Raw genomic sequence first — 15,318 nt, forward strand, 5'->3', positions numbered from 1 at the left:
CCATGAAGCCCATTAGGACAAATCACTGCCTTAGCTTAACCTACGCTGGAGATAGTGCCAGTCCCATCAACATATGCCACCCTGAGCTTGATGGAGAAAGGGTGGAATACATATGTTAGGAAATAAATGGGACGGGGGTCACCATCCAGGTCAGTTGAGGGGAACACTTGGCCCTCCAGATGTTGCTAAACTCTGACATCCATCTCACCTGGCCATCAACCATGCTTGTTGGGGCTGATGGGAGTTGGAGTCAGGCAACATCTGGAGGGCCACAGCGTCCAAACACCTGGTCTACCTCTTTGTAACACAGGTGTCATGTGGATGGAATCTAATAGGGAGGAGAGGCAATGGGCTGGGAGTAGAGAGCTGCCCATTTTGGATGAATGCTACATCTGCTGCCTTCAACCCAGTATGGCTCTTTTTTCCTGCATCCTCAAATAAAGCTATCCATTCAGCTTTGTAGAGCAGTGAAAGAGTTAACCAAAGCATCCCAGCAATTCAGTCCCAAGTGGCAGAGGTTGATCATGGAGCAACTGAAGGTCTGTTTCAAAAGGAAAGGGCCTGGTTCTTCCACCCTCCCTCCAAGAACAAGAAAATTAGGATTCCTCCTCCTCCACCAAACATTACAGGGAAAGAGAGCGATTTGCTGGAAAAAAATAGGGGGGGGGGAGGGGAGAACCTCTTGCCACATTAAATGCTTCTCTATAAATAGAATTCCTATCCTTTTCCCCATCACCGGGTTTGAAAAAAAAGTGGTCTCTTTGGGAGATATAACTAGATCACACAAATGGAAGCTATTTTCTGTTTTTCTCCCTCTCATTCTCTGCCCGCAAGCCGTTTAAAGGAGCAACGTCAAACAGTGGAGGCTCCATGTAGTCATCTCTGTTCATAGTTGTAAGCCAGCTGTCCTCAGTCTGGTGCCTTCCAGGTACTTGGGACTACAACTCCCATCAGCCCCAGCGAACACCCTTTGTCCTGTTAACCCCCAGGCCGCACCTCTAGGTCTTCACCACTGGACAAAGGCAACATCAAGCTATGAGTTGCACCACACAGATAAAAACTTCCCTTTCTTTTCTCAACACCTTAAACAAAGTGGGTTGCATCCAATGATAGTCTTGCTCAGAGTATACCCATTGAAACGAATGAATCGGAGTTGGTCATGTTCATTAGCTTCAGTAGGTCTACTCTGAGCAGGATTACCATTGGGTAGAACCTCCCCCCACCCCTTTTTTTATAATGAAATCATTTCACACATTTCCACCTGCCGGACATCAAAGTGTATGGTGATCAAATGATGCGTCTGTATGTATGGGTCAGGCCTCAGTTCTACTCTGATGCTCTGTTCGTAGGGCCAGCCCTACCATTAGGCAGAGTGGGGCATTCTTCCATTCTCCCTGAGCTAGCCTGATGCCCTGAGGTACACTGTGGAGTGCTGTCCCAACCACCAGTGTTGAAATAAGGTAACAGCTGCCAGCCTGGCTGGATTCCATTGCATGGTCTGGGGAACTTGGTCTTAGGCAGCAAACTTTCCTAGGGCCTGCCAGGTCAATTAACACATGAACTAGCTGGAAGCTCTGCTGGATTATTATTTTTTAAAGTTTTACAATTCAACCACAGAAAACGTTTACGTAAACCATGTCAGAATATTTATAGTCATTGGCGATTGCACCATAGAATTCCCATAAAGGGCTTCATAAAATGTTGTTTAATAGCAGCTGGTATGAGTTGATCTTGGACTGGTGCGATGCAGAACTAACCCTGTAACCCTATGCACACTTGTCTGGGAGTAAGTCTCATGGAATTATTATTATTATTATTATTATTATTATTATTATTATTATTGAACTCAGCTTCCGAATAGGCATTCACAACAGTTTCCCCTTGGACACAGAGAAGATTCTCCCTAACCCAGCAGAGATATTCCTGAGGATAGAATAGAGAACTACATAGAATAATTAGAAATACATTGAATATATTTCCGGGCAATATGAGAGGTGGTTAGAAGCGTGCAGCACTAGGGTAGCCCGATGCAGAAGAAGACAAGACAAATCCTTAATGCAATCTGCAGCTGCTGAAGTTCTACACAGCTGTGCATGAGCCCTGACCTCTTTTTCATCCAGTGTGGTGTAGTGGTTAAGAGCAGTGGACTCGTAATCTGGTGAACTGGGTTCGCTTCCCCGCTCCTCCACATGCAGCTGCTGGGTGACCTTGGGCTAGTCACACTTCTCTGAAGTCTCTCAGCCTCACTCACCTCACAGAGTGTTTGTTGTGGGGGAGGAAGGGAAAGGAGGTTGTTAGCTGCTTTGAGACTCCTTAAGGGGAGTGAAAGGCGGGATATCAAGTCCAAATTCCTCTTCCTCTTCTTCTTCCTCTTCTTTGCCTTCTTCTTCATCTGCCCACCCTCGCACACACATTTGGATGTTTCGATGGGAGATGAACTGCTTTGGCAACGGGTGCGCCTTATGCCTGTAGTTACCACAACTGTTTCTCTCTACTCAGGAAGACAACCACAACTACTATATATCTCGAACGTACGGTCCAAGTGAAGCACGAGCCAAGGAACTATGGGTAGAAGTTACAGCAGCCAACAGGAGCCAAGTCAAAGTCCATGGAATCCTCTCCAATACACATAGGCAAGCCTCGGTGAGCATCTTTTTTCACCTGTTGGCTATGTGCTTACCTGTCTATGTATCCATTGCTACCAACAACCTGCCATTGCTTTTCCAGCCACTTTTCTTTGGTTGTCCTTTCCCTCCAAACCGTGATTAGTGTCCAAGATTTTGATAGAAAATAGATAAAGTTTTACGGTGCAGGGGAAAGCTGACTAGAAAACATTTCATCTTGTCATATTTTGGCTTCCCTCTACCTATGTTAAAAAAAAATTGAGGGCTGAAATGCCATCATCTCCTTATTTTAACTACTGTATCAGCGTAGGGAGAAGCAGGTATTTCTGCACATAACACAAAACACTAAACTATGGTTTGTTAAACTATGGTTTAGCAGGTGTGAGACCTGACTGGAAGTTTAAGTGTGATTTGTTGTTGGTTTATGAGCTTTGGTTAGTTTTAATAATGGCGTAGTATTACGTGTAAAACCAGCACCCTTTCCTAACCATGGTTTGTTTGATGATGCCACCCAGACACTCGTTTAACTACAAAAGCACAAGGGTGGAGGAGCTGGAAAACAGAGTAACATGTTGGAAACAAGCCATGGTTTCTTTGATTGCCTGTAGGACAACTTGTGATTAACTCATGGTTTGTTAAATAAACAACTTGAACAGACCATGGTTTAGCACTATGCTGCTAACTAGCCATTCCTGAGCTCCTACAAGGTGTGGCCAGCAAATCAATACTAAAACATCTGCTTATCTTATAACTGCAGCAGCAACATAAATCAGCAATTGTGTTGTCAGCCTATTCTTCTCTGTGCAGGCATCTCACAGAATTCTAAAGCCTTGGCCATTGATTTTTCTAAACTCATAAACTCTTAGTCACAGTCATAGCCAGTTTATTTAATTACCGCATTTCCTACAAATACATTTGTGCTCGAAGCAGTTTACTGAAAACAGTCTAAAATGCGATAGAAGTAGAGGAACCATAATAATCTGATACAAATTGTATTACTACAACGTAGCGCGGACATAAACCTTAACTGAAAGGTTAATTAACAAAATACCTTCACATCCCAGAGAGGTACTGAAAAGAAAAATACAGAAAGATTGCTTATCTTCACTGTAGCGTTAGCATATGTTGTGCAGGTATTGTATGAGTTAACACCATGTGTTTTTTGTCTGGGACATTTACATAAACACAGACCTACACCAATATCTTGGCTGTGTTGTCCTTTCCCCCTCCACCCAAATGGATCATATTTTCTCCAATATTTTGAGTGAAACCTTAAAATTAAATGAACTTCCAAGGGGAGGGAGGTGGAGACTGCACATAACAATAGAGCCTTTTTATTATAGGGGAATACACGGAGAATAAAGTGTTGCAAGTTAGGGGGAATGGTTTTATGAATTTGTTGGATCAGTTATTATTTGCACGAATGAATTCACACAAGGGTTGCACTCCTCCATCAAGGGTTTCATCTTGAGAAGGGGAGCCCATTTGTGCCAACATCTTGCCCTCCACCAACGAAATCTGTACCCCAGGAATGTGAGCTGTACTTCCAGTAAAGCCTCACACAAGTGTAGTAGGATTCAGCACCTTAAGAATCTCAGCCTCGTTTTATATACATAATAAATGGCAGCAAAGATGGGCTGGAAAATATACCTGCAGTTTTTGACAAATTCTCAGAAGCCAGAGGAGGGGATGGGGTGCAACCCCCGTATTTTGCAAAGCTCCTTGCCCCTCTCTGTGACGAGCAGAAACAGAATAAATTATGCCAGTAGGTAAATACATGCACATCTGCTTAATTTGCAAGCATTTAGTTTAATTACTGGCTTTCCTTGGCACAGAATCTGGATTCCGTCCCCACCATTCCTTAATGCTCAAGCCTATATTTGTACGCTTACAAGTTCCTCCATTTGATCTTGAACCCTGTGGAAATTTGGGGTCCTGAACATGCTCAACCTATCACCCAACAAGCCTCCTGTCTTAACGCTGTTATTCCCATCTATCCTCCTACAGAGAGTCATCCTATCATTTGACTTCCCCTTCTATGGGCATTACCTGCGACAAGTCACCATAGCAACCGGAGGTGAGCTTCACTGGGTACCACATTGGGTTTAAGGGATGCTGTTTTTTTGCAAAGATTTTCAGAATACTGAGGGGGGTGAGGAGTGCCTGTAGCAAAGGTACTAGAAGCAACATGGCAACGTCCTTTGTGATATCCCTATTCCTTTACCCTAAGTGCTTGGACTGCAGCCACTTTGGGTGGGAAGTGTGGGCCTGGTTTTGCCCCACTCCGGCCAATCTCACTGTTGCCTTTCCAGCAAGACTAGGCTCTATATTTCTGCTTCCTGAAATGGGGGGAAAGCATTGATTGAGGGGGACTCCGAAGTGAACCTGCAATACGATAATTTATTTCTCTTACTCATGTGCCCTGGCCTGGATTCTCCACATAACATCATTGGGGAACCTGTGACCCCTCCAGACTACAACTCCCATCATCCCTAGTCACTGGTCTATGGTGTTTGGGGTTGATGGGAGGTGGAGTCCAACAGCAGCTGGGAGGTGGAGTCCAACAGCAGCTGGAAGGCTCCACTCTCCTGGCCTAGAAGGAAAGCAAATTGATAATTACCAGAAATTATTCTCATTCGTATGCTCTCCCTCCTTCCAAGTAGGGTGTCTGTGTGTCCTATTTTTTCCCAAGGACAGCCCTCTATTTGAAAAGCTGGCCAGTCCAAGTCCAGCTTAGAGATAAAGAACCATGAGAAGGGAGGGCTGGAGGGACCTTAACGTTGCTCACCAGCAACCTGGACAACAGACTTAATGGGCACCCAGGTCACCTGGTCACATTCTACAGAGAGATGTGATTTTATTTCTATTTAAACCATAGCAATAATTTCTGCTCTTGCATCTTGAAATATACTTGGAGTCGAGTGTGGATTGCATGCTCTTTATTCAGCTCATAGTAGTGAGGAATGAAAGTTCCCCCAAAATACCTGCTTTATATACATTATTTACACAATGGGCTGCACATGATTGGCTAATTCCTGGATTCTCCTGTAGGCCAATCAGGTTGCGGATTCACTTCCACCTGGAGCTGGATTGGGTGGCTGCTGTGACCAATCATACTGCTGCATTGTTCTAGGACCCATCAGACTGCTGCATTCTGAATCCTATTGTTCTAGGACCCATCAGACTGCTGCATTTTGGATCCTATTGTTCTAGGACCAATCAGACTGCTGCATTTGGATCCTATTCAACTCAGTCCATAACACATCTATTCATAAAAAATAGCACATGCAAATTGTGTGCAAGTTCTGTATGCCCATCTCCTCACTCACAATGCAAAAATGACCGCCCTACTACCAAGCTCAGCCAATAGAACACAGGGCTCTTCATCTCAGGATCGTAGGTTTGAGCCCCAATTTTGAGTGAAAGATTCCTGCATACTAAGAGGTTGTACTAGATGACCCTCGTGGTCCCTTCCAACTCTACAATTCCATGATTCTGAGATGCTTCAAGAAGCTCTGGAATGAGGGGCTGAAAGAGAAGGCAGGCAAATGGCGGCCAGAGGGCATCCCTGATGTCCAAGTCACTTCGTGGGCTGCCCACAGTCAAGCAGAAGAGCACTTGCTTTACACACACAGAAGGTCACAGTTTCAGTCTCCAACATTTGCAGGAATGGCTGGGAATGTTGCCTTTTGGAGAGTGTAAATAATACTGAGCTAGATTGACCAATTGTTTGATTTGGTATGATAGCTTCAGCTCCGTACGTTTCTGTGTTCACGAGACCGGGCGGATCGCAGAGCAAGCGTGAGTCACAACCCCCATCGCTTCTTCTGAAAATCTGTTCTGCCTCAACTCATCCTTCTGCCCCTCCTGACCTCTGTGGACCTCCTGCGCTCCCACTTGTGGCGACATCTGGAATCTATCTGTGGTGTTTACTGGAACTTCTCGTTTCTCCACCTTCCTTGCCGTCACCTCCGCCGCCCAGCTGGCAGCAGCTGTGCTGCTAGCCTAGCTCTGAGGACCGGAATGGCTTGCCCCCTCTGCTCTGAAATCCTGCAGTCTGTAGGTTTTCAGCACAGCAGCAAGGCTTGAAAGGTTTGCCTCGTAGCTGAGCAAGGCGGTCGGCTTGATGATTTTATGTCTCCACACTGCCACTGAAGCAAAACCCACCTCCCCTCCCCTTCTCCCACCAGAGCAATGATGTCTTTGGTTTGGTGGCTAGCAAAGTGGGTTTTATTTATTTGTTGCATTGCATGTTTAACCTGCCCGTCCTCTGCGGCATGCGAAAGGGGATGCATGTTCCTCTCCCCTCGCTCTCCCCAACGACCCTGTGAGGGAGGTTAGGCTGAGAGATGGTGACTGGCCTAGTGAGCTTCATAACTGAGTGGGAATTAATAATAATAATAATAATAATAATAATAATAATAATAATAATAATTTATACCCTGCCCTCCCCGGCCAGAGCTGGACTCAGGGCGGCTAACACCAATAAAATCACAGTAAAAAAACATAATGGGGACTTCCGGGTCGGCGCCATCGCCGAATGGCGGACTCCCTCCGAGCTCCGGAGGGAGCCTGCTGGGTAGGGGTTGGGTCCTGCCGCGCCGGCGACGCGGGGACCCTCAAAAACCATGGGCGGTGATGCCCATGGACTTGGTGACTCGGCGGGCACCGTTTGCGCCCCCCCGACCCACGAAGGAGCCTTTTTAAAGGCTGCGGAGCGGGTGACGGGGGGTGTGTGGTGCTATGAGTCCACTGCTTCCCCTGCCTAGCGAAGCCGCATGCCATTCGGCGGAGAGCAACGACTTCTTCTTCGGAAATTTTGGATTTGGATTAAAAAGAACAACCCGTGAGTAAATTTATCGGACTTAAAAGGAAAATTTGATTTATGAATTTGGAGCGAGCGGGGGAGGTGCAAAAAGGAAGTCCGCCCGCCCCCCATTGTAGATGTCTTAACGCAAGGATTTGACAACTAAGATCGAGAGATGAGCTTGCTTATTTGAAAAAAAAAAATTAACTTCACGAAGGGAAACTACAATAATTGTGCTGGAGGAGAAGATTGGTTTGTGGGAACTAAGATGCAACCCCCCGGGAACCGGGAACGATCCGCTATGAGAGACTGGTGAAGAGACACAGAAACTTTGACAGCTGTCAAAGTAGCTGTCAAAGCAGGAAAATAAAAGAGAACTTTGTTACGATGGCTTTGCTGGTTAGATTTGTTACAATTTGGACATAAATTAGTGGAAATAAAGGCAACAAGTTATTTGACTTTTGGGTCCGATCTGGAAAGAAATTAAGTTACCATATTCCCTCTAGAGGGAGGTCAGGACATTGCAACAGTGGCAGCAAGTGGAAAAATACTATGAAATTGAGCAGGATTTGTTATCTCTTGGGAAAGCTGCAAAAACGAAGCATTATTTTGTCTACAGAGGTCTCTACACTAAAGGAGACAATGGATTTATCTATTGAAGAAAGGAAGGGACTTGACGTAAGTTTATGTTCCTGAATAAATAAAGCCTCTGTGGAGAACAAGAAGTTTCTGAATTAGAAGGTTTTTGCAGCAGAACAGGAAAAAGAAACCTGAGGAATAAGAGCTGGACTAAACTCGAAGTTGGAACATTTGGGACATCCAGACTTTAAAAGGATCAAGAAACAGAATTTGAGTTATACTCTTAAAGATAGAGGTCTGGATGGAAGAAGAATGATCTTTTCTGAGAGTTTCTCCGAGATTGGACTTTCTGAAATTAAAAGCTATCAAAAGACGGCAAAGTGGAACTGAGACATGGACGTGGGTTCTCCAGGCTGGCAGTAGACAGATGGATGAACTTTGGGGATCGGAACCGGGGAAGGGGGGGGGAGATTTGGAACCCAAAGGCTGTAAAATTACATATTTTTTCTTTCTTTTCTTTTTTTTCCTTCTTGTTTTATGAAAATAGGGGAATTCGTGGAAGGGAACTGGGGTCGATCTTAGGGAAGTATAAAAAATACAAGGAGAAATGGTTAAATAAGATAAATTAATTTTGAATAAATGGGTTATTTATAATTATAATAAGGCTTTAAAATTTGGGGTAAGAATTTGTGGAATCAATTTAATGGAAATGGAATACAAGAGGGGGAGGGGGGGAAGTCCTGGAAAGATGTCAATGAAATTAAGTGTAAACTTTATTTTTCTTTTCTTTCTATCTTTCCTTTTTTATTCTGGAAACTTTAATAAATATTATTTTTTAAAAAAAAACATAATTGGGGGGGGAGCAATTTTAAATACAGGTTAAAATGCAATTTAAAAAGCAGCCTCATTTTAAAAGTAGCTGATAAATCAAGACCATAAGGGGAGGGAAACATAAGGGTCAGACTGAACCCAAACAAAGGCCAGGCAGAACAGCTCTGCCTTGCAGGCCCTGCGGAAAGATGTCAAGTCCCGCAGGGCCCTGGTCTCTTGTGACAGAGCGTTCCACCAAGTTGGGGCCAGTACTGAAAAGGACCTGGCCCTAGTTGAGACCAGTCTAATAGAGTGGTCCTGAGTTGTGTGTCTGCACCCATCCAGCGCAGGGTTCCCGTTTCCACTGTCCTAGAGCCATCCAATCAGCAGTATGAAATGGGAGCCTTTTTAGCCGCTGAGAAGAAGTCTTTCCCCCCTTTGTGCCCATTGGAGCCAATCAGGAGATGTGTCAGCCACTGAGGATTGGCTCCTAGGGTCGCTCTGGAGAAAACGCATGGGAATCATAGAATTGTAGAGCTGGAAGGGACCACAAGGGTCATCTAGTCCAACTCTTCGCGATGCAGGAATCTTTTTGCCCACGGAACATTGAGGAGGAGTGGTTCTGCATGCTAAGCCTTTAGGAATACAGAAATGCCGCAAGGTGCATCTGTTTCCACGGAATGGTGTGCAATGGAACAGCAAGGGAAACACAAGTTAAGTTACTGCCCCTGAACATTTGGAAAAAGAGTATATGGGATGCAGCAACGTCTGGGCGTCACACCAGACACAGAAGGGCAATTAAAGGCACAGCAAACAGAGACATCTTCCCCAAAAAGGTAGACCTTGTTATGTTGTTGTTTAGTCATTTAGTCATGTCTGACTCTACATGACCCCATGGACCAGAGCATGCCAGGCACTCCTGTCTTCCACTGCCTCCCGTAGTTTGGTCAAACTCATGCTGGTAGCCTTGAGAACACTGTCCAACCATCTCGTCCTCTATCGTCCCCTTCTCCTTGTGCCCTCCATCTTTCCCAACATCAGGGTCTTTTCCAGGGAGTCTTCTCTTCTTATGAGGTGGCCAAAGTACTGGAGCCTCAGCTTCACGATCTGTCCTTCCAGTGAGCACTCAGGGCTGATTTCCTTCAGAATGGAGAGGTTTGATCTTCTTGCAGTCCATGGGACTCTCAAGAGTCTCCTCCAGCACCATAATTCAAAAGCATCAACTCTTCGGCGATCAGCCTTCTTTATGGTCCAGCTCTCACTTCCATACATCACTACTGGGAAAACCATAGCTTTAGCTATACGGACCTTTGTCGGCAAGGTGATGTCTCTGCTTTTTAAGATGCTGTCTAGGTTTGTCATTGCTTTTCTCCCAAGAAGCAGGCGTCTTTTAATTTTGTGACTGCTGTCACCATCTGCAGTGATCAGACCTTGCTATACCAACCACTTAATATTCTCAGGGGAGGGGTTATGTTAAATAATATGTTTGAATGTCACATGTGTAAGTGTAGGTCTAGAGACAATGGATAAAGCAAACATCATTAGCTGTACTGCTGGATAAGTGTTATTGTATTTGTATTTGTTAATGTTTAATGTATTTGTATTTGTTTGAAAAACCAATTATTTTTTCCTTTTCTTTTTTTAAACTGAAGTCACTCTGAAAGAAGTTATTGCCACTCTCCAAATCATTTGCCCATGTATGTGTACAGAAAATAGTAGACCTAGCTGAAAAGCAGGTCATGGAGATCTGCACTGATTGTTGCAACACATCCCTAATTATTATTATTTTATAATTGTAAGATTATTGTAGAAGCTTAGAAGGTTGTGTACTCTTAGAAGGGGTTGCGGCTGTGAGGGTGTGTAGCTGTGGCTATCCTGAAGAGCCCCTGCAGTTCTGAATCTGCTTCCACTAGTGTCACGGCAGCACTCTGGCTCTCTAGAAAGTGACCCTGGGGTTCCTAGGAGTCTCTGGGGAAGAAGGCAACAGGATTGTAGATGGTGACATAAAATAGCTTGTCTCCCTCCCTCCCTCGGTCTCTTTGCCAGGCTTCATCTTCATGGGGGACGTCATTCATCGGATGCTGACAGCCACGCAATATGTTGCTCCTCTCATGGCAAACTTCAATCCCAGCTACTCTCGAAATTCCACCGTCAAATACTTTGACAATGGTGAGTCCTCTTCACATGCAGACTTGTGGGGGGGGGGATCATTGGGAGCGCTTAGTATCTCCCGTTTTGTTTAACACTAGAACCAGCCTTTACTTTGCATAGCAAAATGTGAAAACCCAAAATTCTCTGCTTAGGTGCTTTTCGCACAGGTCTATTTGTTTTGCAATCGAGAGGTATAGCTGGACTATTGTTATAGGAGCCAGCTCCTGGGGGCTAAGGGACTTTGGACCCCCCCCCCCCCGCTTTAGGGGACCAGGTCCCATCAATATTCAGAGGGTGTTCAGCTCCGCCCCCTGACTCCTTACGACTTCGCATACGTGATGTCAGAATGTTGTGTCAAGCCCCTCAACCATGTTGAGAAGCTGGCGCCTCTGACTATAGTACCAACTCAATTTGCCTTTATTTCACACTTATGATATTGATAACTCCCATTAGCCCTAGACTGTTCAGGCCACTGTTCAGGGATGATGGGAATTGTAGTTCAGCAATGTCCACAAGGCACCAAGATGGAAAAGTCTGGGTTGGGCTAATCTATGGGCAAGTGGGTGGTCCTGCCTTGTTCTTGGCGGAGAGCATGGCTAGTTGGCCTATGAGTTCCTTCCTTGAATCTGTGAATGATAGCAGAAGTTTCAAGTTCCTAGTCCCCATGCCAGCTGTTAGGGTAAACCAATGGCCTTCTCATATCACCCCTTCTCCTGCTCTTCTTCCTCTTCAGGGACAGTCTTTGTGGTTCAGTGGGACCAAGTGTACCTGGAAGGAAAAGAAGACAGAGGCTCTTTTGACTTCCAGGCAGCTTTGCACAGTGATGGCAGAATAGTCTTTGGCTACAAAGAGGTGAGGGGAGTTAGTTTCTGGGCTCAATTCAAAGTGCTGGTTTTGTCCTATAACACCTTAGGCAGCTTGAGACACCAATACCTTAGAGACCGCCTCTCCTTGCATGAATCTACCTAAACCAGGCTCATTATCTGAGGCCCTTCTTCGTGTGTGTGTCCGTCCCCATCCCTCCGGGGTGGCGGTGGCAATATGAATATAGGCCTTATGGGTGGTGGCTCCTGGTTGTAGAATGCTCTTCCCAGAGTGATGTGCCTGGAACCATCATTGGGAACTAAGTAAAGACGTTCCTCTTCACCTAGGCATTTGGCTCTTTATTGGAATAATATGGTTTGAAGATGCCCTAGCCTGTATTGGTGTTCATCTTTTAGTAGGGTGGGATAGAATTTGTTCTTTTTTTTGCCATTGCAGGTTGAGCACTTTTAGTCAGTGAATGTTCTTTTATCTTTTGGTTAAAAGATAAAATATAGGTCAGGGGTCAGCAATTTTTTTCAGCAGGGGGCCAGTCCACTGCCCCTCAGACCTTGTGGGGGGGCGGATTATATTTTGAAGGTGGGGGAAAAGAATGAATTCCTATGCCCCACATATAACCCAGAGATGCATTTTAAATAAAAGCACACATTCTAATCATGTAAAAACACCAGGCAGGCCCCACAAATAACCCAGAGATGCATTTTAAATAAAAGGACACATTCTACTCATGTAAAAACATGCTGATTCCTGGACCGTCCGTGGACCAGATTTAGAAGGTGATTGGGCTGGATCCAGCTCACAGGCCTTAGTTTGCCTACGCATGACAGCACAGAACTAAAAGGTGTGGTGAGACTCCAGTTCTTTGTTGTTTCCTCTGCTAAGAAGTTCATCAAAGTCTTAGCCATTTAGGAGCAGAGACACTCTAAGAGTGGGTGTGGAATTACCTTTCTTTATCTCCATGGATGTGATTTTCTAAGCCTTCTTTCCCCTTTCCTTGCTCCAGATTCCCATGTCTGTCCTGGAGATTAGTTCTACACAACATCCCGTCAAAGCTGGACTCTCAGACGCTTTCATGATCCGTAACTCCTCCCCTGGCGTGCCTGGTGAGTCTGGGCTATTTGGAAGAGGAGAAGGATGGGATTGGATCCCTAGACAGGTAGACTTATTGGCTGGAGAGCTCCAAGTTCAGAGGACCAGTTGCTGAAGAGCCGCAGAGGGTGATAGCTATTGTCCTCCTGTCCTGCGTGCGGGCTTCTCATAGGCATCTGCTTGGCCACTGTGGAAAAGAGGATGCTTGACTAGATAGATCCTTGCTCTCCTCCAGCAGGGCTCATCTGAGGTTCCTCTGAGGTTTTTCTGATAGGTTCTTATTTTAGACAGACAGTGCCAGGGCTGAGTGACATGCCTACCACCATAAGCCAACAACCTCCAGCCATATTATCCTACCCCTTGTGCAGTAAGCAAAAGGGAATATGCATTCCAAAGAAGAGAGCTCAACTGGTTATTGGCCAAGTAAATAAACACCCAAAGAAGGGAGGAGCTGGATTCTACATTCTCCAGGGATTTCCTGCTATATAGGGAGTTGGAGGGCCAAAAAGCTTTCTTCCAGCCTCTAATTTTTTTTACAGGTATTTACTGGACCGCTTCTCCTGGTATGCCTCACAAAGGATCTTAAGGTCCATGAATAATATTAGTTTAGTGGTCCCGGGCCCTAAGGAAGTCAGATTATCCTAACACCAGGGCCAGGGACATCTTAGTGATGGCTCTGACCTGGTGGAATGCTCTGTCCCATGAGACCAGCGCCCTGCAGGATCTAACTTCCTTCCACAGGGCCTGCAAGACAGAGCTATTCCACCTGGCTTTCAACTTGAACTTAGCCTGATCTTTTATTCACCTTCCTTCCCCCCCCCCTTCCCCTTTTTATGAAGATTACCCGCTCTGGGATCCCATAGCTAATTCTCCCCTGGTCTCCTCGCTGGCCCAAATAGGACTAATTTAGCCAGCTAGCCCTGGTGATCATCTAATGTTTATTGGATGGATTTCCCCCTAAATTGATTTTTGAATTCTGAATTTATTGTTATTCACGCTTTATACTGTATTTTATGCTGTTTTTTGTTGCATCAATTAAGTGTTTTAAATTGGTTGTTAGCTGCCCTGTGCCCGGTTTTTTGAACTGGGAAGGGCGGGGTATAAATAAAAATATATTATGATTATTTTATAAAATGCCAGAGGTGCTCCAAAACTGCTCACGAGCTGCACCATCATATTTAACCGTGCAGAGATCTGCATGACTGCAATATGAGACTGCGCCCCACAAGACAGAGGGCAGAGACCCGCTTTAATTGAATACCCCCATCTTTGCCTTTTTTTTTAGAAGCTCACCGTCGGACCATCTATGAATATCACCGAGTGGAGCTGGACACCAGCAAGATCACTAGCGCATCGGCTGTGGAGTTTGTGCCCTTGCCCAGTGAGTCAGAAGCGCATTATGAAGCATGCCTCTAGCACACAGAGTCTCAAGCACTGTTGTCATGAGTTAGATGAGGATGTGTGTGAGGAAAGCCTTCCTGGGTGTAAAGATGACAATACGAAGATGCATTTAGCAGGGAGTTTTGAAGAGAAGGGAGCTGTTCATACTCCTTCTTTGTGACTAAGGGCATCCCTCAGTTTGCTCTTGCCTTCTCCCACTTCCCCACTTGCAGCCATAGCTGAGTAAGGCAGAAACCCTTAAATCTGAGGGAGATGGTTGGAAATGTGTGCATAGATTCTCTTCCCTGCTGAAGTCTTGCGGCCTAACTCCACATTACATTAGTGTTGTGGCTTGTAGCCACATTGGAGGATTTTTTTTTTTTTAAAGTCTGCTCTCCATCAAAGGAGACCATGCTGAGCTGCATGGACACAGGAAGGGAAGGAGATGCTCCATACTGACTCAGACCGCTGCACTGAGTGAATGCAGATGTCCAGGTGTACAGGGACATGGGTGGCACTGTGGTCTAAACCGCTGAGCCTCTTGGGCTTGCCAATCGGAAGGTCGGCGGTTCAAATCCCTGCAACGGGGTGAGCTCCCGTTGCTCTGTCCCAGCTCCTGCCAACCTAACAGTTCGAAAGCACGCCAGTGCAAGTAGATAAACAGGTACCGCTGTGGCAGGAAAGTACATGCCGTTTCCGTGTGCTCTGGTTTCTGTCACGGTGTTCTGTTGCACCAGAAGCGGTTTAGTCATGCTGGCCACACGACCCGGAAAGCTGTCTGTGGACAAACGTCGGCTCCCTCGGCCTGAAGGCGAGATGAGCGCCACAAGCCGCCTTTGGCTGGAGGTCCTTTGGCTTTACCTTTACTCACATGGGTCCATGTTGTCCTTCCGCAGCCAGGCTCACCTGTCTCAGCTTGAGAATGGCAGCATTCAAATGTTGCCACCAATTCACCATTCTGATCACATGTCCCAGGGTAGGTGCTAGTGAGGGTGGTCTAAACCACTGAGCCTCTTGGGCTTGCCGATCGGAAGGTTTTTGGTTCGAATCCCCATG

The 15,318-nt window shown here is 45.7% G+C and overlaps 1 protein-coding gene across 4 annotated transcripts in view; it reads left to right on the forward strand.

Annotated features, from left to right (window-relative positions):
* The window catches only part of PLXDC1 (plexin domain containing 1), a 66,177-nt gene that overhangs the window by 29,307 nt on the left and 21,552 nt on the right, over positions 1-15,318 (forward strand). For all 4 annotated transcript variants that reach the window (XM_081837968.1, XM_081837967.1, XM_081837969.1 and 1 more), the window contains 6 exons: positions 2,500-2,643; positions 4,632-4,701; positions 10,867-10,989; positions 11,705-11,823; positions 12,797-12,896; positions 14,168-14,263. In XM_081837968.1, the coding sequence (XP_081694094.1) occupies positions 2,500-2,643; positions 4,632-4,701; positions 10,867-10,989; positions 11,705-11,823; positions 12,797-12,896; positions 14,168-14,263 (652 nt within the window). The remainder of the gene's footprint in view (positions 1-2,499; positions 2,644-4,631; positions 4,702-10,866; positions 10,990-11,704; positions 11,824-12,796; positions 12,897-14,167; positions 14,264-15,318) is intronic.

This window comes from Podarcis erhardii (assembly GCF_964252035.2).
Source record: "Podarcis erhardii genome assembly, chromosome: 13".
Classification (NCBI taxonomy): Eukaryota; Metazoa; Chordata; class Lepidosauria; order Squamata; family Lacertidae; genus Podarcis; species Podarcis erhardii.